This window comes from Pongo pygmaeus, chromosome 2 (assembly GCF_028885625.2).
Source record: "Pongo pygmaeus isolate AG05252 chromosome 2, NHGRI_mPonPyg2-v2.0_pri, whole genome shotgun sequence".
Taxonomy (NCBI): Eukaryota; Metazoa; Chordata; class Mammalia; order Primates; family Hominidae; genus Pongo; species Pongo pygmaeus.
This window is the reverse complement of record NC_085930.1, coordinates 158,579,691-158,606,073: the sequence shown is the minus strand read 5'-3', so window position 1 is coordinate 158,606,073 and position 26,383 is coordinate 158,579,691. Positions and strand designations below refer to the sequence as shown.

The following is a 26,383-nucleotide window of genomic DNA, read 5'->3' as shown; positions in this document are numbered from 1 at the left end:
TTCCCCTCCCTATGTCCATGTGTTCTCATTGTTCAGCTCCCACCTATGAGTGAGAACATGCAGTGTTTGGTTTTCTGTTCCTGTGTTAGTTTGCTGAGAATGATGGTTTCCAGTTTCATCCATTTCCCTGCAAAGGACATGAACTCATCCTTTTTTATGGCTGCATTGTATTCCATGGTGTATATGTGCCACATTTTCTTAATCCAGTCTATCACTGATGGGCATTTGGGTTGGTTCCAAGTCTTGCTATTGTGAATAGTGCTGCAATAAACATACGTGTGCATGTGTCTTTATAGTAGAATGATTTATAACCCTTTGGGTATATATCCAGTAATGGAATTGCTGGATCAAACGGTATTTCTGGTTCTAGATCCTTGAAAAACTGCCACACTGTCTTCCACAATGGTTGAACTAATTTACACTCCCACCAACAGTGTAAAAGCGTTCCTATTTCTTCACATCCTCTCCAGCATCTGCTGCTTCCTGACTTTTTAATGATCACCATTCTAACTGTCATGAGATGGTACCTCATTGTGGTTTTGATTTGCGTTTCTCTAATGACCAGTGATGAGCTTTTTTTCATATGTTTGTTGGCCACATAAATGTCTTCTTTTGAGAAGTGTCTGTTCATATCCTTTGCCCACTTTGTGATGGGGTTGTTTGTTTTTTTCTTGTAAATTTGTTTAAGTTCCCTGTAGATTCTGGATATTAGCCCTTCGTCAGATGGATAGATTGCAAAAATTTTCTCCCATTCTGTAGGTTGCCTGTTCACTCTGATGATATTTTCTTTTGCTGTGCAGAAGCTCTTGGTTTAATTAGATCCCATTTATCAATTTTGGCTTTTGTTGCCATTGCTTTTGGTGTTTTAGTCATAAAGTCTTTGCCCATGTCTATGTCCTGAATGGTATTGCCTAGGTTTTCTTCTAGTGTTTTTATGGTTTTAGGTGCTATGTTTAAGTCTTTAATCCATCTTGAGTTAATTTTTGTATAAGGTGTAAGGAAGGGGTCCAGTTTCAGTTTTCCACATATGGCTAGCCAGTTTTCCCAACACCATTTATTAAATAGGGAATCCTTTCGCTCATTGCTTGTTTTTGTCAGATTTGTCAAAGGTCAGATGGTTGTAGATGTGTTATTTCTAAGGCCTCTGTCCTGTTCCATTGGTCTATATATCTGTTTTGGTACCAGTACCATGCTGTTTTGGTTACTGTAGCCTTGTAGTATAGTTTGAAGTCAGGTAGTGTGATGCCTCCAGCTTTGTTCTTTTTGCTTAGGATTGTCTTGGCTATACTGGCTCTTTTTTGGTTCCGTATGAAATTTAAAGTAGTTTTTTCTAATTCTGTGAAGAAAGTCAACGGAAACTTGATGGGAATAGCATTGAATCTATAAATTGCTTTGGGCAGTATGGCCATTTTCATGATATTGATTCTTCCTATCCATGATCATGGAATGTTTTTCCATTTGTTTGCATCCTCTCTTATGTCCTTGAACAGTGGTTTGTAGTTCTCCTTGAAGAGGTCCTTCACATCCCTTGTAAGTGGTATTCCTAGGTATTTTATTCTCTTTGTAGCAATTGTAAATGGGAGTTTGCTCATGATTTGGCTGTTTGTCTATTATTGGTGTATAGGAATGCTTGTGATTTTTGCACATTGATTTTGTATCCTGAGACTTTGCTGAAGTTGCTTATCAGCTTAAGGAGATTTTGGTCTGAGATGATGGGGTTTTCTAAATATACAATCATGTCATCTGCAAACAAGGACAATTTGACAAAGCCTTTTAAAGGAACCTAAAGAGTTAAACTATAATAGGTAGAATGCTACGCTTTAAGCTCAGAAATAAGAATCAAGAAACTGATTTCCATTTTTGAAATGTAGAAGAGGACAGTGGACTAAAATATTAGTCACTGATTGTGGCATGGCTGTTTCTTTTCATGTGCATCCAGATCTTCTTGTAACATTATTTTTCCTTCTCTTTCTCTCTTGATATGTGTCATCTTGCTATTTATTTGTTTTCCCTGCATTTAATCTAATTATTCCCTACTGTTATTCCCAGCAAGCAATTCCTTTCCTAATTCGTTATATTTATTTTGTATTATTTACTTTTTCCATGTTTAGCCCTACTATTTGACCATTCTCTTTAAACAGAGCTTCCTTATTTATTAGTTACTTAATTATTGTATTTGCCTTCCCCCGATTCCCTACCTAGTCTTACTCTCCTCTCCACCCCAAAGACACATACACACATATACACACTACACTGGAAGCTCCATGTCTTGTTCACTGCAATAATCCAGTGCAGAACAGTGCCTGACACATATTAGGGGCTCAGTGCTGCTCAGCTTAGAAAATGATACTCAAAAGTATGTCACTTTGGTGTACTGAGTACTTTGAATTAAGAAAACTGGAAGGCCTCAGAAGCAGCCTCAGAAGCAAAGTCTCTCTCAACCTTCTCCTGCCCTCTGATTTCCCACACTTCCTCCTCCCCTGAAGGGAGTGAAAGAAACCAGAATTCCTCTTCCCCAATGCAGGACATAAAAACTAGAACTCCTCATCTCTAATGTAAGCTATAAAACCTAGAAAGGTGACTCTCTCCCTTCTCCTTTAAAGACCCTCATTCCAGAGGGGTCCTGTCCTACACCTGGGAGGAAGGGGTGCTACACAGAGAGGCCAAGAAGACTATGAACAGACAGGCCTTGCTGAGTTTTCCCCCTCAGTCAATTACCATTAGATTATACCCCTTTGTCCAATTTCATTTCTACATGGCTGTTCATTCTTCATCAAATCTAAGCATTAAAATGGACAGTTTTCCCTGGGTCTTTGAATCTTCATTTCTGAAGTTCCCCATGTCACTAAAGCTTTGATTAAATTCATTTGTTATGCTTTTCTCTTATTAATCTGTCTTTTGTTATAGGAGTGTTGGCCATGACCCTTATGATGGATGAAGAAGGATACCACAACTTTCCTACAGTGTGCATGTATTGAATGAATAAATGAATTAACAATATATCTTATCTCAGATCAAATGTGTCTTCACCTCCATACCTTCTATTTTATTCACACCTTTCTTATACTTCATCCTATAATACAGTCCCTGGTCCAGGTGTTTTGGACATCTGTCATCTTCCCTACTCATAGCAAATCCCTTAAGATCATATTTAGGACCAAATCTTCCAAAGACCTAGCATGTTCCATTGCATGTAGGAGGTCACCAGTAGGCTAACTAACTTAGTTTTATCACTCTTGGAAAAAAGAAAAATAACTCAAAAAGGGCCTCTAGATGCTAAGGCAAGCTGTTCCTAAATTGCAACTGAGAGAATCAAGTGTAATCCTTATCATTTTAAGCTGTCTCTAAACTGCTATGAGTTTTTCAAGTCTACCTGTCATTTTATTGTTACAAAGCAATTTTTAATGATATTAATCTAGCTTGTCTATTCATTCATTGTGAGGCTCTGGGCTAGGCCACTGGGGATACAAAGGAGAATAAGACACTGCCCCACCATCAGGAAGCTCACAGTCTAGTGGAGGAGGCTGTCACTGACACAATAAATTGATGCAGTATAAAAGATCCTGTAGTTAAAGAATGTATGATGCAGCAGGGGAATAGAGAAAACAAGTCAACTTCCCTGGTGACATCAAGAAGGCTTCTTGGAAGGGCTGCAAGTTGGACTCTTTTTTTTTTTTTTCATTTTATTTCATTTAATGCATTCACATGGTTCAAAATTTAAAAAGAATAAAAAGATAATAACAAACACTGTATTAAGCCCTGGTGAGGATGTGGAGAAACAGGAACTGAACTCTCATTCATTACTGGTGGGAATGCAAAATGGTACAGTCACTCCAGAAGACAGTTTGGCAGTTTCTTAAAAAACTAAACATACTCTTACCATACGATCCCCCAGTCATGATCCTTGGTGTTTCTTCAAACGAGTTGAAAACTTATATCCAAACAAAAACCTGTATACAGATATTTATGCCAGTTTTATTTATAATTTCCAAAACTTGGAAGCAACCAAGATGTTCTTCATTGCCAGGATTGGGGGACAGGTGAAGGAAATGGGCGATGAATAAACAGAACACAGAGGATTTTTAGGGCAGTGAAATTACCCTCTATGATACTATAATGGTGGATACAGGTCATTATACATTTGTCAAAATCCATAAAATATACGGCATCAAGAGTGCTGTACAACACCCTAGTGTAAACTACAGACTGTGGGTGATAATGATGTATCAATCTATGTTCACCATTTGTAAAAAAATGAACCATTCTGGTTCAGGATTTTGATAGTGAAGGATACTGTCATATGTGGAGGGAGGGGGCATATGGGAACTCTCTATACTTTCCACCCAATTTTGCTGTGAACCTAACACTACTCTAAAAAATAAAATAAAAATAAAAATAAAATAAAATCTATTTAAAAGAAAAATATAATATGATGAAAAATATTGTCCTCACCCTTGACGCTTAAGTCTCCTCTCCACAGGCACCAAATTTTCCAGTTTTCTGAATATATTTCCAGAGATTTTGAGGTATATGCACAAAACAGATTTATGTCCATATCTATAGATATAGATACAATTTTTCCCCTTTTTTCCACAAATGGCAATGTACTGCACGCTGTATTTTATAGCTTGCTTTTTTCACAAAATGATATACCTTAAAGATTTTTAAATAGTGGTACAGAAAAAACTTCTTTGTTCTTTTCAATAGCTGTATAGTCTTGTATGAATGAAAAATAATTTGTTTAATCAGTTCCCTATTGATGGACATGAAAGGTGTTTCTAATCTTTTGCTATTACAAACAACTCTGCAATGAATAATGTCACACCTATATCATTTTGCAAATAAGCATATAAATATTTGTAAAAATAAAGTTCTAGAAATTAAATCGTGGGGTCAAAGAATATGTGCATTTGTAATTTTAATATATATTTCCAAATTTTCCTTTATACAGGGTTGTACCAAATCACATTCCCTATGGCAAAGCATCATTGGAACAAACTCAGCAAGAATGTGTAATCAAACTTTTGGATCTTTTCCAATTTCCTGGTAAAAAATGGCATCATGTCCTTAAAATTTTTGTGGGTGCTCTTTATATATTAAACGCACCTTTTATCTCTACCAAGAATTGCAGGTATTTTTCTTTTTCTTTTTCTTTTTTTTTTTTCGTTTTTTTTGTTTGAGACAGAGTCTCGCTGTGTCACCAGGCTGGAGTGCAGTGGTGCGATCTCGGCTCACAGCAACCTCCACCTCCAGGGTTTAAGTGATTCTCCTGCCTCAGCCTCCCAAGTAGCTGGGATTACAGGCGCCCGCCACCACACCCGGATAATTTTTGTCATTTTTAGTAGAGACAGGGTTTCACCATGTTGGCCAGGATCGTCTCTATCTCTTCACCTTGTGATCCGCCCGCCTCTGCCTCCCAAAGTGCTGGGATTACAGGTGTGAGCCACCATGCCCAGCTGCAGATATTTTTCTAACTTTATTTATCCCTGGCTTTATATCAAATTACTTTTCCATGTAGATGTAAAAAAAAAAAGTTGAATTGATCAAAGTTTTCTTTTACAGCTTTAGGAATTTTTGTCACAGTTGGAAAGGTCTTATTACTCAAGATGATTGAAAAATCTCATGAAATGTAAGAAGACTAAAGTTTCCATGATTCAATTTTTCACATTTAAATTTTTAAACTTGTTTTAGACTCATTTTTAATTTCTCCTGCTGTAAGGTAAAAAGTAAGGCTCCAGTGTTTTTTTCAGGTGACTACCTGGTTAATCCAACACTACTAATAATTTATCTTATTTTCCCACTCTACCTCCACTGATTAGTTAGATGTCACTTTTACCATACACTAAATTCTTTTATGTATTTGAATCCATTTCTATGCTTTCTATTTTTACATTGATTTTTCTGACTCTTCATGTGCCTGTACCATCCTGTTTTAATTACTGTAGCCTTATATTAAACTCTAACATCTAGTAGGTGAGTGCCCCCTCATTACTTTTCTTTTCCAGAGTTTTTCCAGTTATCCTTGCCTGTTTTCTCTACATGAATTTTAGAACCATCTTGCTTACATAAACAAAAAAATCTTGCTTGTATTTTTATTGAGATAATATTAATTTATAGATGAATTTAGGAAGAATTGATGACTTTAAATAATTTTGAACCTTCCTTCCAAGGTTATGATATACCTGACACTTGTTCAGCCCTTTTTTATGTTTATTGATTGTATTTTATGTTTATGTTATACAGCTCTTACACATTTCTTGTTAAGATCTTTCTTTCTTCTTTCTTTCTGTCTCTCTCTTTCCTTCTTTTTTTCTTTTTCTTTTTCTTTTTTTTTTTTTTTTGAGACAGAGTCTCACTCTGTTGCCCAGGCTGGAGTGCAGTGCCCAGGCTGGAGTGCAGTGGTGTGATCTCAGCTCACTGCAACCTCTGCCTCCAGGGTTCAAGTGATTCTTGTGCCTCAGCCACCAGAGTAGCTGGGATTACAGGCGTGTGCCACCACACCTGGCTAATTTTTGTATTTTTAGTAGAGACAAGGTTTCACCATGTTGGCCAGGCTGGTCTCGAACTCCTGACCTCAAGTGATCTGCCCGACTTGGCCTCCCAAAGTGCTGGGATTACAGGCGTGAGCCACTGCACCCAGCCAAGTTTATTCTTAATACATTATCTTTCCTTTTATAAATGGAGTATTTTCTTCTATTATATTGAAGAGACAGATTCTTGCTATGTTCCCTGGGCTGTAGAGCAGTGGCTATTAGCAGGTGTAATCACAGCACATTACACCCCCAAACTTCTGGGCTCAAACTATCCTCCCATCTCAGCCTCCTGAGTAGGTGGGATAGCAGGCATGTGCCACCATGTTCAGCTTATTTGCTCACTTATTGAGCGGGTTTGAAATATTTTCCACCAACACTAAGTGGGGGTTGAAGGAGATAACAATGGGAAATTGTTCTAAATAACATAAAGGCAAAGATTAAAGAAAATACCAACTATATTGTGTTGCTACTCAGCAGATTCTAATTACACAGAAATCAGAAGAGAAAGCCACAGAATGATTTGCCTACACATTCATCTCCCTGGTGCAAGTGGGTATTGTTCTGTACCCTGTGGCAGGATTATAAATACTGCCAGAGAACAAGTACACAAAGTTGTTATGGAAACCAGAATGTTTCAGCTCAAGAGTTATTTACAGAGAACTTTCAGGATTATCACATTCAATAAAATCAACTCTTGTTTTGCTTCACCCTGTGCTAGTGCATCCCAATCAAATATCTATTTTTAAGGGTTCTTCAATCAGCTGTACTTATGTAAATAAGAATTCAGGAGTCAGTTGATGGGGACCACATCACAAAAGTGTAATTTATGAGTAGCATTTTTGTATCACATGCTTGAAGCTTGTCCATACTTGCCTCAACCATTGTCAAGTTTGCTGGTTTCCGTAATATAGGAATAAGGTGGCTATTGACTACTGCCTTCCGCAGATAAATATTTCCTCCAAAGTAGCTGGTGTCTGTGTTGCCTGATACTGTGGCACTGTGGGACTAGGCTCTTCACATTCTACAACTTACCTTTGAGGCTAGACAGTGACAGCTGCCTCTGGCTATCATTTTTGTCCATAATTGTGAACTGGAATTTTTCTAGCCATCCAGGAGGATCTTTGAAAAAGTTGGATATTTTTTGTTTGAAAAGGTAATTGTACAATGAGGATTTTCATCGCCTTTGAAGGATCTTTTGAACCGTTTGATGTTTCAGCAGATGAAACTGTGGAGGTTGTCAAGCTGATGATAAAGGTATGTACTTCGTTCCCAAGCCACCAAAATGTATATTAATTTTAACAATGCAGTGCATTTAAAAATGTACAAAGGGTAGAGATGCTATTGGGTACATTTTCAGCAAACAGGGAACGAAAACTATTTGAAAATACTATTATTTGCTTACACAATAGATTTATAAGAAGATAGTAACTCTGGTGGTGTTAGACAAAAAAGCAAAAAGAGCCAGTCAATTATCAAGAAAAAAAAAAAGTCTGACTTCTTTTTAGGGAATGTGTGGGTTGTGCATAGGCCAGATAATATTATTGCTATTCTTCATCAAAGGACAAAAGCAAGACACCAACTTCAGGCTATATACGTGGGACATGCCAGTCATCAGATAAATGTCTTATTTGGTGAGCAAACAACTACAAAGAACCGAAGGATTTTGGAAGCAGAGAGGACTTTAGAGAACTTGTGAGCTATGGCTTCATTTTGCATTCAGGAAAAACTGAAGCTCAGAGAGGTTGACTATCTTACCTAGGATCACAGAGCCAGGATAAGAAATAACTTGGGTACAGTATCTTCCTTATAAATTTCATATAAATGTTCACTCTAAAATAAAAAAATTAAGCAAAATGTTTAGTTTCTGATCATCAAATATTTAACTTGGAGATGGTCATTCCTATTTGCTAAGCGGCATTTACTGAACCATAGTTACATGATATTCAGTATATTATTATGATGATTGAAATCTAAATCTTGTAACACAAGGGATCTTAACCTCTATGTTTTATTAATCCCTTTGGAAGTCTGGTGATGTCTATAGACTGCTTCTCAGAATGTCTTTAAATGCGTAAAATAAAACAGATATGATAGAAATGAAATTTGTTATATTGAAATACATTTTCAAATATTAAAAAGCAAATGTATGATATAGTGACATGTGGACTTCCTAATTAACACATTAACTAACATGCTCTAGCAGCTCATCTAATAACTATTGTATTTTCAAAATACAGATCAGTAGAAATAATATTTTGAAATATTTGCAACAACTATAATGTGATATGAAAACATCTGTGACTTTTATTGGTGTCAGTCACAGGTACAGCGACTACTCCTACTTTAATTTGCTGCCTACATGTATAGTTGAAAGAAAATCTCAATTTCATTTAGAGTTAATAAAATAAAGATGTAGTTTCTTCCCATCTAAATTCTACCCATAAATGTTTTGGAAGTTCTCTAAGTTAAGAACCCCTATTTAATACTTCTTCCCTTTGTCCCAAACAATTATAATGCCCAGAGGAAAACAATGTAAAGGGAAAGAGAGTATATTTCTGGTCTAGTAATGTAGGGATGTACTGTTTTCATAATATGCTATTGATTTTTAAGGATTATTTCCACATTCCTCTCTCTGAAGACAAACAAGGCAGGCGGTATCTGGAGTTAATGTATGCTGGAGCCGCTCTAAAGGACAGTTGGAGTCTTGCTGATGTTGGAATACCTTTCTGTTCAACTCTCAAATGCTTTGTTAAGGTATGATGGTCAGGATAATATTCGTCTAAGATATGTATCTCATTTTGAATAAAGTTGGGGATAAATCAACCAAAGTAATTCCATAACTTAAAAAGAAATTGTCTCTTTTTGCCTTCTCCTCACTTCCATTTGTATAACAGGTCTTATGCATGCTTTGTGCTGTAAGGAGAAGTAAGACATGGAGAAGGGTTAGAGTTGCCCCCTCTTTACTCTTCTTCCTCTTGCCTCCCCACGCCCTTTATTGCTTGCCCAGTCCTGTCATCACAGAACCGATATGAAAACAAAGCCAAGGGGCAGATCTGGAATTTTGATGTGGGAAGAAGAGCATTAGATCACTTCGGTGGGGCCACAGTGATTACCGGCAGTGGAATGAGGAAGGAGAAGAAATTCTCAGTAACAATAAGAATGAAAGGGGGAATTTTCTACATCCAAATCCAGCCAAAGTAGCCATTCCAATTAGGTGTACAGGCAATAAAGATATTTTTTCATTTATAGAGGGTCCTTAATCAATGGTGCTTAACTTAAGATGCACGGTTGGGCTTTAAGAACCTTAAAAAACCCCAAAGTTGTAATATAAACAAAACTAATGTGCCTGGAGATTTTCTGAGTCTAAGATCCTTTATGATCAACAATTTTTTTAAGGAATGGGTGGTCCAAAGAATTTAAACGCTGCTGCTCTAGGGTAGAAGTATTATCCTGTGTTAGTGCTTTACCGTATATAAAAATATGAACTTTAAGAAACTTAGGAAAGTATACATTCTCCACTAAATGGGGCACCAAGTTTCTCATATTTAACATTTTAAAAAATTATGGTAGTCAAAGTTAACTCTTTCTTTTAATATATGTTAGTACTTGACTAAATGGATGTTTAAAAGGAATACTCTGGGCCGGGTGCGGTGGCTCACGCCTGTAATCCCAGCACTTTGGGAGGACAAGGTGGGAGGACCATGAGGACAGGAGATAGAGACCATCCTGGCCAACATGGTGAAACCCCACCTCTACTAAAAATACAAAAATTAGCTGGGCTTGGTGGCACACGCCTGTAGTCCCAGCTACTCGTGAGGCTGAGGCAGGAGAATCACTTGAACCCAGGATGGGGAGGTTGCAGTGAGCTGAGCTCGAGCCACTGCACTCCAGCCTGGGCAACAGAGTGAGACCCTGTCTCGAAAAAAAAAAAAAAAAAAAGAATATTCTTCAATATTTATTATTAAGTAGGAAAGACAAGTCACAGAATAATGATCATTGAATCATCCCATTTACATAAACAAAAGACCATATTTACATACGTTTTTAATGTTTTATTTTCTGTCTCTTTTACTGAGAAAATGGAAGTATAACATTACATTTCAAAGCAGACCAAATTCCAGCCACTTCTTAATGTCTTCTCTTTAAATATTTAAATATATTTCCATACTAGGTTTTTGGTGCCATACAGGATCAACTCTCTAAAATTTCCCAGAATTCTGTAATGCTAATCATAAGGTTCAAGACTTTTTATTGTTTGCTTGCTTAGACATGGTAGTGTAAGTTCAATACTAACATTTGAGCTGACTGGAAGAATCTGGTGGCTTTTCAGGGATGTAGACAAAGTTTTTAACAGTATGGATAAGATACTTTTATTTAAAGGATACTTTTATTTAATTAAGGACTGATTTTATTTTCATTATACAACATTTTAAAATTTATTTTTGACTAGGTAGTATGTTCACATAGTTCTCAATTCAAAAGGAACAAAAAGATAAACAGTAAAAAGTCTCCTGGCCAGGTGTGGTGGCTCACACCTGTAACCCAGCACTTTAGGAGGCTGAGGTGGGAGGATCACCTGAGGTCGGGAGTTCAAGACCATTCTGGCCAACATGGTGAAACCCCGTCTCTAATAAAAATACAAAAATTAGCTGGGTGTGGTGGGCACACCTGTAATCCCAGCTACTCAGGAGGCCAAGGCAAAAGAATTGCTTGAACCCAGGAGGTGGAGGTTACAGTGAGCCGAGATCACCCAACTGTATTCCAGCCTAGGTGATAGAGTGAGACTTCGTCTCAAAAAAAGAAAAAGAAAAGAAAAGAAAAAGAAAAAACTCTCCCTTCTCTGGCCCCCAGTTTCCCTCCGCAGATGCGACCTATGTTCACAGTTTTACTTACAAAAACATTTTCTAAATTCTGCCAATAAAGCATCATATATCACAGTGATGCAAGCTTCACGCTGAACTCTTTTACCTGAAGTTTTAAACTGCTAATTCTATAAATAAAAAGTAGGGGTAAAAGAGGTTATTCAGTGAAACCAACCTGAGCAAGATGGTGAGACCCCATCTCTACAAAAATATTTTAAAAATTTTCCGGGTGTGGTGGTGCACACCTACAATCCCAGCTACTTATGAGGCTGAGGTGGGAGGATCAATTGAACCCAGCCTGTGCAAGAGAGTGAGACCCTGTCTAAAAAAAAAAAAAGAGGAATTCATTCAAGAGAGCCAGGGCAAAAGTCACAGGACTGGACAACACACAGAGTTTAATTAAAAACTCTCAAGTTCCCTAAAATTTTACTAACTGTACTCTTCATTCTGTCCAGTAGAATCAATCACATTTAGAGAATATCCCAGGCCTCAAAGAATGCAGTCACACCAGCTCTATCATGGTTGATCTATCTCAGGTTACCAAGGCTGATTTCCAAGTCATGTTAGTTGCTTTACTGAATAATTAAATATATACACATTTAAGTAGTACCTTCCCTACTTAACTATGTTTAATCATGTTACTTTGTGAAAGTTAGTTTGCCTTGAGAGAGATGGAAGATGCCACAGTAAGGGAGGGAATGAATCCCTGAAGTGTGTCTCTTTAGTATCTCTAAATTTTGGTACAACTTAGAAATATCATAATGTGAACCCAAAACTTTTGTAAAGCTCAAAAACTTGGCAAGTAAGTGGCTTTTCTTTCTAAAAAGGTACAAGTAGATATTATGTCTCATGAAATAAATCCAAAATAGTTGGCTTCTTGTGCTCATATTTTTGTGTGCTTACAAGGTTCTGCTTGTGTGAAAAAGAGAGAAAGACACTGGATAAATACAGAGATTATCTACTGTTAAATACATTCTTTAAATAGTCAATGCTTTTTCCAGCTTCCCTGTATATTATGCTTTTCTTTTAATGGTAATATAGACACATTTGGAAAAGAAATGGAAATAGGGGTAATACAAGAATAGTGGGAAAAGAACATTGTATTCTCACCACTCCTATTCAACATAGTGTTGAAAGTTCTGGCCAGGGCAATCAGGCAAGAGAAAGAAATAAAGGGTATTCAATTAGGAAAAGAGGAAGTCAAATTGTCCCTGTTTGCAGATAACATGATTGTATATTTAGAAAACCCCATTGTCTCAGCCCAAAATCTCCTTAAGCTAATACGCAACTTCAGCAAAATCTCAGGATACAAAATCAATGTGCAAAAATCATGAGTATTCCTATACACCTATAACAGACAGAGAGCCAAATCATGAGTGAATTCCCATTCACAATTGCTTCAAAGAGAATAAAATACCTAGGAATCAACTTACAAGGGATGTGAAGGACCTCTTCAAGGAGAACTACAAACAACTGCTCAATGAAATAAAAGAGGACACAAACAAATGGAAGAACATTCCATGCTCATGGATAGGAAGAATCAATATCGTGAAAATGGCCATACTGCCCAAGGAAATTTATAGATTCAATGCCATCCCCATCAAGCTACCAATGACTTTCTTCACAGAATTGGAAAAAACTACTTTAAAGTTCATATGGAACCAAAAAAGAGCCCGCATTGCCAAGACGATCCTAAGCCAAAAGAACAAAGCTGGAGGCATCATGCTACCTGACTTCAAACTATACTACAAGGCTACAGTAACCAAAACAGCATGGTACTGGTACAAAAACAGATATATAGACCAATGGAACAAGACAGAGCCCTCAGAAATAATATCACACATTGACAACCATCTGATTTTTGACAAACCTGACAAAAACAAGAAATGGGGAAAGGATTCCCTATTTAATAAATGGTGCTGGGAAAACTGGCTAGCCGTACGTAAAAAGTTGAAATTGGATCCCTTCTTTAAACCTTATACAAAAATTAATTCAAGACGGATTAAAGACTTAAATGTTAGACCTAAAACCATAAAAACACTAGAAGAAAACCTAGGCAATATCGTTCGGGACATAGGCATGGGCAAGGACTTCATGACTAAAACACCAAAAGCAATGGCAACAAAAGCCAAAATTGATAAATGGGATCTAATTAAACTAAAGAGCTTCTGCACAGCAAAAGAACCTACCATCAGAGTGAAGAGGCAACCTATAGAATGGGAGAAAATTTTTACAATCTACCCATCTGACAAATGGCTAATATCCAGAATCTGCAAAGAACTTAAACAAATTTACAAGAAAAAATCAAACAACCCCATCAAAAAGTGAGCGAAGGATATGAACAGATGCTTCTCAAAAGAAGACATTTATGCAGCCAAAAGACACATGAAAAAATGCTCATCAGGCCAGGAGTGGTGGCTCACGCCTGTAATCCCAGCACTTTGGGAGGTCGAGGCGGGCAGATCATGAGATCAGGAGATTGAGACCATCCTGGCTAACATGGTGAAACCCCATTTCTACTAAAAATACAAAAAATTAGCCGGGCACGGTGGCAGGCGCCTGTAGTCCCAGCTACTGGGGAGGCTGAGGCAGGAGAATGGCGTGAACCCGGGAGGCACAGCTTGCAGTGAGCCGAGATAGCGCCACTGCACTCCAGCCTGGGCAAAAGAGCGAGACTCCGTCTCAAAAAAAAAAAAAAAAAAATGCTCATCATCACTGGCCATCAGAGAAATGCAAATCAAAACCACAATGAGATACCATCTCACACCAGTTAGAATGGCGATCATTAAAAAGTCAGGAAACAACAGCTGTTGGAGAGGATGTGGAGAAATAGGAACACTTTTACACTGTTGGTGGGACTGTAAAATAGTTCAACCATTGTGGAAGATAGTGTGGTGATTCCTCAAGGATCTGGAACTAGAAATGCCATTTGACCCAGCCATCTCTTTACTGGGTATATACACAAAGGATTATAAATTATGCTGCTATAAAGACACATGCACACATATGTTTAGTGCGGCACTATTCACAACAGCAAAGACTTGGAACCAACCCAAATGTCCATCAATGATAGACTGGATTAAGAAAATGTGGCACATATATACCATGGAATACTATGCAGCCATAAAAAATGATGAGTTCATGTCCTTTGTAGGGACATGGATGAAGCTGGAAACCATCATTCTCAGCAAACTCTCGCAAAGATAGAAAACCAAACACCGCATGTTCTCACTCATAGGTAGGAACTGAACAATGAGAACACGTGGACACAGGGTGGGGAACATCACACGCTGCGGCCTGTCGTGGGGTGGGGGGAAGGGGGAGGGACAGCATTAAGAGATATACCTAATGTAAATGACGAGTTAATGGGTACAGCACACCAACATGGCACATGTATACATATGTAACAAACCTGCACGTTGTGCACATGTACCCTAGAACTTAAAGTGTAATAAAAAAATAATAATAATAAAAAACATTGTATTAATTTTTCCTTCTTTGGAAAAGAACTCTTATGTAAGCCATAATCAATATTTTCTATGGTATATACCTCCAATTTCTATTAATACAGGAGCCAGTCCTGACGATTTATTGCTGATGCTGTTGCAGTTCACTGTGTTCCTATAAACCATAGCACGAGGCACTGCAAAAGTGTATGTTTTTGTACAACGTGCAGAGACACTGTCACTTTTGTCCCCTTTATTTTAACCTGTGTTATCACGGAAATGATTGCTTAAGTTTTGTCCACTGTTTTCACCCAGTGCTTAGAATAGTACCAGATAAGATACATAGTAGGCTGTACATAAATAGGTATTAAATAAATGAATTGATAAAGGTTTGAGAGGTAAAGTATGGAAATTAACAAGATGGTATATGATTGTCTGCAATTCATAGCAAGGTACTGAGATGCATTTCAGGGATCCATTCTCTCCCTTACTGTGGCATATCCCATTTTTCTCTACTCTTAGGGCAAAGCACTCCCCAGTATTCTTGGCTTTTCCCCTGACCAACATCATGGTTCTTAGTTGGAAGAAGAAGAAATAAAGCCTAGATAATTTAAGCAGAAAATAAATATTGAAAAGCTATGGAGTAGTTTTCGGAAGATTGGAGAATCAGTCTTAGCGATTATGCAGCCAGAAACAACATCTAAAGCATGCCCCAGAACTAATCTGGGAAGGTCACCACTGCAGGCAACACTGAGCCCTCAAAACAGGCACTGGACATGCTGCCAGCCCTGCTGCCAGGCCGGCAACTTCAGAAATGCCATTGCCCAGAGACTTTCCTGTGTCTGTTGCTTCTCTGCCTTATTGGCTCCTAATTCAAAGTGGGGGTGGATAGGTAGGTCTGATTGGGAGCACCCTGTCACATGTCCATGCTCTACTGCAAAGGGGCCAACTATCCAGCAGGTTGTGCTTTTCAGAGCGTGAAGTGGGCTCAGCCTCTCTAGGACTCCTTCTGGTTTCCCTGCCTCCTTCTATAACCAGACTTGTACCAACCAAGTGCTGGGGTCAAAACATAGTTAATCCCTCCTGACATCCCTGGAATGTTGTGAAAAGCTGTTTTATGCTGAGAGATTGAGTTAACTGTAGTACCATTGAGTAGATGTCTATCAGATAAGTTAGAGAAGTTTGTACTATCTTGACAAGTCTAAATTTGATTCAAAATGATAAACATTTTAGCCTTCAAAAGGTACTGTTAATGTATAAACACCAAAATCCAATATATGTGGTTTTACATTAATGCATTTTTATACACAAAAACATGTATAAACATGTTTCTTTAAAATTTACACATGAAAGCATATTTCTTAAAAATGGCCCTCTTTTCTAAGATGAGTCATAACAAAAGGTATGAAAAGAATCTGGTGAAGAAAGGTGTTCCAATTCAGTGTCCAAGACTCCACGGATAATCTCTCCAGAATGACTACCACACAAGAGGAGAAGTTTATGGAGACATCTCACTGGAATTCATTCGGTTCAACAAAAACAAATATTATTTCCCCTTTTGTTCACTCTGGAATAGTTCAGCAAGCTTCTGCTTACTTAGTGCTGTAACTCCAAAACAGCAAAATATAAAAAAGCAGAACTTGAGAAAAAATACAGCAGTACATTCAAAACTTTCATTAACTTGTTTTCTTTCAGTCAGTTCTGTTTAGCTTTTCCTTTTTTATTGTTAAAGTACATGTGTGAATTTACAGTAAGTTTGCATTTGTTTTTTGAAGGTAAGCATGGAATTATTCTCATGAGATAGAACGTATTTGTTTTTATTGAAAAGTAAGATACTTTGTGTATATCTCTTGGGTTGGTTTGTTTGCATCTCAGTTTCTTTATAAAGGAAAAAGTCTAATTTTGTATATGTCCAACAATGATTTGTGTATGGCATTATTATTTAATAGCATCTGACTTCCTTGGTTGTGACTGACCAGCCTTCTCTGATTCAGAATACTTGGGGAGGAGTATCATATAGAGAGAGAGGTAGAGATGCCTTCTCTTATGTGGATAAGGCGGGTTAACAAGTTGCTATTAATTGGCATCTACCTACTCCCTCGTCATACAACCAAATTAGAAAGTACCGACAACTAATGTGCCTCACTAGAACTCAAAATGGGTTTTCCCATAAAAACAAGGTTTATACAAAGGTGAGTACATAGAGTTAAAAAGTGCAATGAGAACTATTATCCAGATACATTATTGATTAAAAAGGACTGGGATGTCATTCAACATTTATTATTTATTTATGTGATAAAAAGTTCCTGAGTGCTAAAAAAAAAAAAATGAACAGACTCTGCAGGTGTTAATTTTCTTGAGATTTAAGAACCTGGCTTCATTAATAATTAGTAATATTTTCTTCCTTGCACTTTTTATTTTCATCTAAAGATTGTCAGATCAGCTGGGCACAGAAGCTCACTCCTGTAATCCCAATACTTTGGGAGGCTGAGGTGGATGGATTGCTTGAGGCCAGGGGATCCAGACCAGCCTGGAAAACATAGCTAGGCCCCGTCTCTACAAATAAGAATTTAAAATGTAGCTGAGTGTGGTGGTGAGTGCCTGTACTTGGGAGGCTGAGGCGGGAGGATTACTTGAGTCTAGGAGTTTGAGGTTACTGTGAGCTCTGATAGTGCCACTGCACTTCAGCCTGGGCAACAGAGTGAGACCCTATCTCAAAAAAATTGCCAGATATTTTGCAATTCTCCCTTACTACTTGTTCCAGAGTCGGTTATATGTATACTAAGTTATACATGCTTATCTTTATAGATATAAGTATATGATTATTCATATTCTGAGAAGCTTCTTTTTAACTTATCTAACCTCATATACCTAGGTAACTTAAGAGTGACTTGAGAGCTGGGAATGGAGGAGAATTCTTTCCCCAGCTACTCAGGAGGTGGGAGACTGCTTAAGCCCAGAAGTTCAAGATCAGCCTGGGCAACATAGTGAGCCCTAGACTCTAAAAAAAATTTTTTTTGTAAAGAGTGACTTGGGACTCTGTTATTTTGTTTGCATGTTATTCTATTTGGATTTATTTTGTCATTTGCTTGCATTTAATTTGTTATTTGCATTTAATTCTAAATATAAATTAGGAATTTTTAAAGAAATAAAAAAGAGCTATTACATAAAATATAATTTTTCTCTCTTTCCCACTATCTTTTTATTCAGTTTTCATAGGAATTTCTGCCTGCCCATAAATATTATCTACATTAGCTTGAACAGATACTTCCCTTATGGAACCATAGGAAAGCACGGCATGGCAAAAGTGAAAGAGTGAATCCTATGTCCTTTAAATTTGTATTGCATGGGTTTATGAGAAACTATCATGAAAAATTGTTCTAAGCACTTTAGGCTCAATGGGCAGCTCAGCTTGCTGATCTGGCTTCATGCACAGCCACAGAGGGACCGAAACTGTTCCTAATCACTTCAGTTACTGAAATGGGCCCTAGATCAAAGTACTGCAGCCTTAAATTTCATCAGTAACATCACTCCTCAAAGGCTTTTTCAAAAAGGTCCGCATGTTGACCATATTACTGCAATGTGTTATGTGGGAGGGGAGCATTTAATGTATTATAAGTCTGCAGGATTGGGGGGGCCCTGGAGGAACCAGAGAGGGATTCTGATGGAAGTAATAGAGGAAGGAAACAAAGGAGGGGCAAGACAGCATTGACAGGTTGGAGCCCCCTGAAGAACCTGAAGGCCAGATACCAGGTTCTGAGAGAGTCCCACATTCATGGGCATTCCGTGACGGCGCCATGCACTGACATCTGCCAACCCAACAACAGGCCGTTGCAGAAAAATATTATTGTCCTGAATCTGCTAAAGAGGAAGTAAAGTCAGTTTCATTTTTCATGAGAAAAGTGGAAATGATAATCATCTTTTCCTCCCCACTTGCTTCCCATTTTTCCTATTTGCTGTATTTTGAGTTTTGGTTTGGCTTGTTTAAACTGTTGTTAACAGAAGGATTAATATTTTCCTCAAACTTTCCATCTTAACTCTACTTCAGATATCTCAGTTCTACTTGCTTTCCTACTTAGATTACAAAATGAAAGAAACAAAAGAAACTTTTCTAAACCTATGTTTAGTATTTCCCTTTTTAAATAGTAAAAGTAGGCCACAGTGGCTCGCGCCTATAATCCCAACACTATGGGAGGCCAAGGTGGGAAGATTGCTTGAGCCCAGGAGTTTGAGACCAGCCTGGGCAACATAGTGAGACAAAAAATAAATAAATACATACATACATAAGAAAGAAATAAAAGAAAAGAAAGATAAATAATAGAAGTAAATATATCTGGCTTTTTAAAAAGTCAAACCATACAGACAATGAAAAGCACAAAATGATAAGCAAATACTCCCATCCCACTCTCAACTCAGTTCCACTTGCCAGGAATAACCTCTCAGAAAAAAATAATAATAATTGACTGAAGATTTCAAATCCACAGTATTCCAAATTAAAGTACTGCATAATAGAGGAATGTTTTCTAAACTAACACCTCCATAAGCACAGGATGGATATAAATTATCAACACTCTTATGTATCTGGGTCTGTAGACTAAGAAGTCAAAGGGTCTCAAAGCCTTGCCAAGTCTTCTTCACTTCACTCAAACAGGGGGACCTGTTAATATCTCAGGACATAAGAGCTAGACTCAGACCAGAAGGCAGAGAACTCAACTGACTTGCTTTCACATTAACACCCATGTCATGGAGTTAGAGGTGCTCAAAGCTACCCTCTGAAATGCTTGGCCCTCATCTCAACCTCCAGACAATAAGTTCCCTCCTTTTCTCTCCCTTTAGGAAGAAGACAAGCCTACTCTATACGTGTTCAATGCTGTAACTCAAGACACAATGCCAGTAATGGAGAGCATTTCCCTTCTTGATAAAACAGTGTCTGATCTGAGAACACTGGTAACTCTGAGATGTGGGCTCCCCGTGAGTGTCTACTGTCTCCGAACCCCAAGGGGCCTGGAGATGTATGATTGCAACAACCTCAAGGACTACCAGACTGATATCGGTACTGCCCAGTATATTTGATATCAGCTACCATTCGGCACTAGGGTCCTTTGATACCAGATTTTGCAGCTTTTCAAGAGAAAATGGAAATCTAGATTTTCATATACAATCTGTTAACTTTATTTACATATTCACTTTAAAACAGTTAATACATTTACATGGTTTAAATATCAGAAGTGAAAAAGGATGTGTAGTGGTAAGTTTCCCTCCCTCTCCTGGCCCTACAAGCACTTAGTTCCCTCCTCACAGGCAACCATTATTGTTTTGAAGATTTACAATCAAAACAATTTCCAAATTAAATCTGAACAGATGGAGGCATTATTTCTAAATGGAAACCTCTGTAAGTTCAGTATGGATATGAATTATCAACATTTCATTCTTGGGTCTGGGTCTACAGACTAAGAAATAAGGAGAGTCTCATAGCCCTGTCAAGTCTTGTTCTCAAAGCAGATTCATTAATATCCTCAAGGTGGAAGAGCAAAACTCAGACCACTTCATCTTTTTCTCTTTCAAAATATGCTTCAAGTATGTATAAATGCAAGTTCAAGTACATATTCTTTTTCCCCTTTTTAATGCAAGGTAGCATACGATACATGCTATTCTGAACCCTGCTTTGGGCAATTTCATCCTAAAATGTTGCTGATTATATTAAAATAATCTTTTTAACAATGTGACACCAATGCTATACTGGCTGAAAATCTGCCTTAGTGGAATAGCATTTATCCGTTACAGAAATTACAACCTCTCTCTAAATACTATACCTTGGCTGGGCATAGTGACTAGTGATTCATACCTCTAATGCTAGCATTTTTGGAGGCCAAGGGAGGGGGGATCACTTGAGTTCAGTAGTTCAAGACCAGCCTAGGCAACATAGTGAGATGCTCATCTACACACACACACAAAAAAAAACAATAGCAGGATGTGGTGGTGCCCAGCTGCTTGGGAGGCTGAGGTAGGAGGATCACTTGGGCCAAGAGGTTAAGGCTACAGTGAGCTATGATCACACCACTGCACTCCAGCCTGGGTGACAGCAAGACCCTGTCTCGAAAAAAAAAAAAAAAATCTGTACTTCCAGGTCATGTCTGCAGTAGCCAAACATCAATAAGACAAACAAAAAAGGCTGTCGGATTTGTTTTAAGCACACTAAAACATGATTTGACTATATAGAGATGATTAACATGGCCCCTACCTGACGATGACACACAAGTTCATGAAGCATTTCACATTTTTTAAAAATGGTTAGAACCTTATAGAAATTACTTGAAGTAAATGAATCCTTGCTGACAATCAGCACAACCTTAGGTAACACTGTGTTGTAACATTGCAATGAAATTTGAGTTCTCCCAACATATACATTGGGCTTTGTAGGTATCCTTAGTTAAGTAGTTTTGCTTTATATAACTGCTAAATTTGCATTTATTGATACTTCTCCTGACTATAGTATTTGCTTAGCATTATTCTTTCCCGTTATTTTAAATTAAGCCTCTCAAAACTTTGACATAATTTTTTTCTTTGTTTTTGATCAGGGGAAGTGAAGTTCTACAATTTCTCCTCAGAGTACTTTGCTATAATACACATACCTGCTCTACATTCTTGCTGGAGGCTGAACCCTGCCTAGAACATGATGGGGGCTTACATAAGGAAGGGCACACAGTGGCATTTGTCCCCAACCAACAGATAATCTAGTTATTTAATGAAGTACCAAAGGATGAAACAAAACTAGGATAAACTCGGGATGACTATTCTTCAGGCCTATACTGCTCAGATTATAATGTGACGTTTTAAGCTGGAAGATCATTTGAATTGACCCAACCCCAACTTTTACAGACTTGAAAAAAAGCAAATCATCTTAATGATTAAATGACTTGCTCAGCGTGTGTCAAGGACAACATACCTACTCCTTAAAATGACCCTCTGGGAGTAGGAACTTTAGGAAATGAGGGTGTTCAGATATAAGGTTAAGGGTCTAAACATGACCTGAGTAGGCTGTTTTGGCCACCATAAGGACACAGGGCATCAGAGGAGAGGCAAGGAAAGAAGGACCTCAAAGGGAAGGGAGGAAGGGCCCTTTGGCCTGCTTCATATGCTTCATACCTTTACCTAAAGCATAACTAGTATTCCTTAAGCAGCCAGCTCATCTTTTTTAAAACTAGAAGGTAAAAAGAGTCCTTGATCAGCTTCTCTTACAGGATCTCTCTTTCTAGCCAATGAATCATCCCTGCTGCTATCAGGAGTTGAACCTTGGCCCCTTTTCCACAGGGAGTGGAAAATCAGAAGAGTTTGGAGAAGCAGTCATGTCCAGGTTGAAAATCAAAGATTTAAGTAGCTCAATTAATCACTGCACATACTAGCTCATACAAACATTTACAAAGCTGCCTCTGCACTCTGGGTGTTTACAGTAAAGTGATAGAAATGAGACATGTATGCACACTCAGTTAAAATCCAGTAAGTCAGCTCAATGCAGACTGAAGGCATGTAGGGAAGGCATTCTGGAGAAAGCGGGGCTGGAGCACACAAAGATGTGGGAACCATGGATCATCTGAGAAGAGGAAGGGAAGACATTCCAGGGAGGGACAGAAAGCAGGAGACTGTTCTGGAGAGTGGAGGAGCCTTGCTGAGAGCACTGGGAAACACAGCCAAGGGCGCTGGGATTACAGGCGTGAGCCACCGCACCCGGCCTAGAACAGGAGTGTTTTAGGAGAGGTTTAATCTGGTAGCAAGCAATATGAAATATAGAAAGGAATGAGGAAAGCCTGCAGGCAGAGTGATACACTAACTGGCATGTTTGATAATCCCAATATTAATTAGGTCCATTAGCAGTGGAAGAGACAAATCTGTGAAACACAGAAGGCAGAATGGGACAGAACATCATGCTAGATCACTTTTTTTTTGAGACAGGGCCTCACTCCATCACCCAGGCTGGAGTGCAGTGGCACAACCTCAGCTTACTGCAACCGCTGCCTCCTGGATTTGAGTGATTCTCTCACCTCAGCCTCCCAAGTAGCTGGGACTACAGGTGCAACCCACCATGCCTGGCTAATTTGTATGTGTGTGTGTGTGTGTGTGTGTGTGTGTTTTTAATAGAGACAGGGTTTCGCCACGTTGGCCAGGCTGGTCTCAAACTCCTGACCTCAAGTGATCCACCCACCTTGGCCTCCCAAAGTGCTGGGATTACAGGAGTGAGCTATGCACCTGGCCCTAGATCACATTTAAGTAGAGGAAAGAATCAAAGCTCTCACACTAGGACAGTGGTGGGGAAATTGAGGAAAGGAGCTATGTTCTGGGTTTTAAGCTTTAGATATGAGGAAACTCAGAGAGCACTTTTTTTAAAAAAAGTTACTCAGCTGATCAGTTAGTGGCAAAGCTGTAAGTACAACTGAAGTCTTCTGATTTCCCTTTACTGCAAACATGGAGCTAGTGCTTGAGTGATGGTTTGGGTTAGCAGATACTGATCCTGCCCATGTAGGTGGAGACCGAGCCCTATGAGGGGTGCATTCCTCAGAGAACAAATATAGAGAGGAATGTCTTAAGGGCCAATGGCTGGCACTCAGGACATGCCGAGGTCAAGGCAAGCACACAGAAGAGTCAAAAAACGAAACATGGAAAGCTGTCAGAGTCAGGAGGAGAACTGGAACTTTGCATTGTAACAGATGATGAGACTGTTTTCAAGATGCTGGTAAAAGTCCAAAGACAATTCTGAGATAAAAAAGCTTTGGATTTGCTTTAAAGGTCTCTGGTGGGCTCAGAGAGAGCAGCTTTAATAAAGGAGATGGAGAAAGAAAGATTTCAGGGATTAAGAAGAAGATAAGTAATGAGGGGATAAGGGAATTCTGGTGGTAGAACATCTAATGACTAACTTATCATAAATCTATCATGATAAGTATATCTTAATATGTGTGATTTTGTGACTTGAGGCTTAGTGACACATCACATAGGTCCAATACATACATATACATGCACATATACACACACGCACACACACACCTAGTCTTACATCAACCTATATGGTACCAGATGTTCATTTTAGACCTGCTTCTAGCTCTGAAATCTCTGCTCTGGCTTTTGCTTTCCTCTTTCTGATCCACATGCTTATCTGCTTGTTATTCTGTTTTTATTTCACATACATTCATAAACTGGCATTCATCCTTTCTGAAACAAGGAGTACCTAAACAAATGAGTGAATGAATTAATGCCTTTCTTTACAGATGATATCAATTGGTACTCTTCACTATAAACACCTCATAGGATATATTCATGGCTGCCTGGGCACATCACACCTGAGAAACCACTCCAGGAGCAGGGTTGTGTCAGCTCAGATCCTGAAATCTGAGCTGGCTCCAGGGTCCTTTTACTAACCTTTAGGCTCATGGAGACATATGGTCCCATTTTAATTCCTTTTATTGATGAGAAAACTGAAGTTCAGAGAAGTTAAGTGATCTGATCAAGGTCACACTGCTAATAAATGATAATCATACACCCAGGATTGGGTTCTTTCCAACAATTTATACTGCCAAACCAGTATGCCTTTATTGATGGCCTTTAAGTTCTAATCAATGTTTTATTTTGTTTCTTCCATCACAGGAAGCTCAAACCAGAGAAATAATTTCCATATTCAGGAAGAAAAAGTCCAAATCAGATAGTCATACATTGACTCCTGGGGTATGAACGAGGAATCCAGAAACTTGGGAATTAGGGGCCACATGTGGCAAGGTTGAGGATGATTGCCTAAATAGGCACTGTTGCTCCCATGTGCTGTCCTGTGTGGCCTGGGCATAGTAGATACGTTTGCAAGCACAGAATGGACAGATCCAGGTTTTGTAAAGTTAATTCAATTCTGTGGGCCCTCTTTTTAAAAATCCAAAACTAAGACAAGAAAATTAGAAGGCTCTATAGAAGGCAGTGAGGGGCCCTAAAGCTTATTAATTTTCCTCTCTCTTCAGTAATAGGTTTTAGTTGTATTTTCCGGAGCAATATAGCGTTTTTCAAGTAAATTTCTATTTCCCAACAGAATTCCTAAGCTTATGAAGGAATTTAATATTTGACAAAGAGGGCATTACAAAGCAACAGGGGTGAAAGGATAATCTAATAAACAGTGCTGGCTGACTTGCTTAGAAATTCTCTGGATATTCAACAGCTGAGCATTATCAGGACTGTTTCATTGCAAGGAACTGAATTGATGGTTATAACACCCGTAATATTTGCTACTAGACAGGGAATTAAAATGAAACAAAATACAGGGTCTGATGGAGGTGCCCCACCAATGTTAAGGAGATTTAAATCGTACAGTCTTCTCTGTAGTTTTCAGAATCAGGTCTCATTCAGCAGTAGGCAGGAGGGCTAGAGATAGCTGAGACTCTGAGGATAGGCAACCATCTGGAGAACAGGTAGGCCAGGAAAATCCCATCTATAGACATCTAGCAGGGGAAGGTTAGCCTCAAATAAGTCCTTCTGGTGGAAGTCCTGGAATAGGCAGGTCAGTCTGCAGCTGTCAGTTGGTAAGGCCGAGGAAGGCAGAGGGTGACCCTCAGGGAGATCCATCAGGGACCCGGTGAGTGAACCACAGCACCAAGGTAGTGAATGAATGAATGAATGAATGACAAAAGAGGCAGGAAACTAGATAAGCTGATGTTGACATCAGAGGCTCTGACAACATGTGACAGAAATCTAACCCCAGAGATTGGGATTTAGAGTAGGAAATTCAGAAATGAAATCTTAGTCTTAAACCCAAAACATGGGGTAGAATATTGGGATTCACAATATAGGGCACAAAGTGGGGACTTGCTCAGGAGGAACAGAAGTGACTAGAATATCTGACCAGGATGAACAGGAACACTGACTTCCTACCAACCCTCTGAGTTACTGACCTACATCTTTTTCAGTTTCTGTAGAGATGGGGTCTCGCTGTGTTCCTCAGGCTGGTAAACTCCTGGCCTCAAGCAATCCTCCCACCCAAAGTGCTGGGAATACAGGTGTGAGCCACTGCACTGGGCCCCTGGCCTAAATCTTAGTAAATTCCCTCCTACGGGAATTAAGGTTGTTCTCTGGACCTGGGGCTGGCTGGTCCTTCAAATGGAGACTGTGTAGCCTCGGCTGTGGAGGACTAAGGAGGCTACGGTATGGAGCCAGGCTAAAGCTTTCTACTGCTCATTTGGGAGTGATTTTCACAATAAACTAAAAACATAGATCATTTCAGCAGGAGATAAAATAAATGCACTTGGAGCAGTGTTTAAAGTCCTTTGTTTCCAGTGCATGAGAATTAAACATTTTATGAGAAACTTTAAGTACAGCAAGAAGCTTTAGAGAAATTAATCTATTGTAGCAAGTATGGTCCATATTTTCGAAAATGTTTATCAAGGTATTTCTACAGAATAGCTGCAGGACCACTGCTTTATGTCTACAGAATAATTCCAGAATTCCCCAGCAAGGAGAGTAAACTCTCCAAGCTGAGGCCCAAGTTATGAGGATCGAGGCAGGTGACGGGGATGAGGGT

The 26,383-nt window shown here is 38.7% G+C and overlaps 1 protein-coding gene and 1 non-coding gene across 2 annotated transcripts in view; both read left to right on the top strand.

Moving 5' to 3' along the window:
- Nucleotides 1-7,207: 7,207 nt before the first annotated feature.
- ANKUB1 (ankyrin repeat and ubiquitin domain containing 1) overlaps nt 7,208-26,383 on the top strand; it is a 31,518-nt gene continuing 12,342 nt past the window's right edge. Inside the window, exons 1-3 of the mRNA XM_054480244.1 lie at nt 7,208-7,787; nt 9,144-9,287; nt 19,678-19,894. Coding sequence (XP_054336219.1) covers nt 7,698-7,787; nt 9,144-9,287; nt 19,678-19,894 — 451 coding nt within the window. The 5' untranslated portion in view covers nt 7,208-7,697. The remainder of the gene's footprint in view (nt 7,788-9,143; nt 9,288-19,677; nt 19,895-26,383) is intronic.
- LOC129034380 (U6 spliceosomal RNA) lies at nt 21,022-21,123 on the top strand. The gene has a single exon (XR_008501869.1). It is a non-coding gene; the product is annotated as a U6 spliceosomal RNA (small nuclear RNA).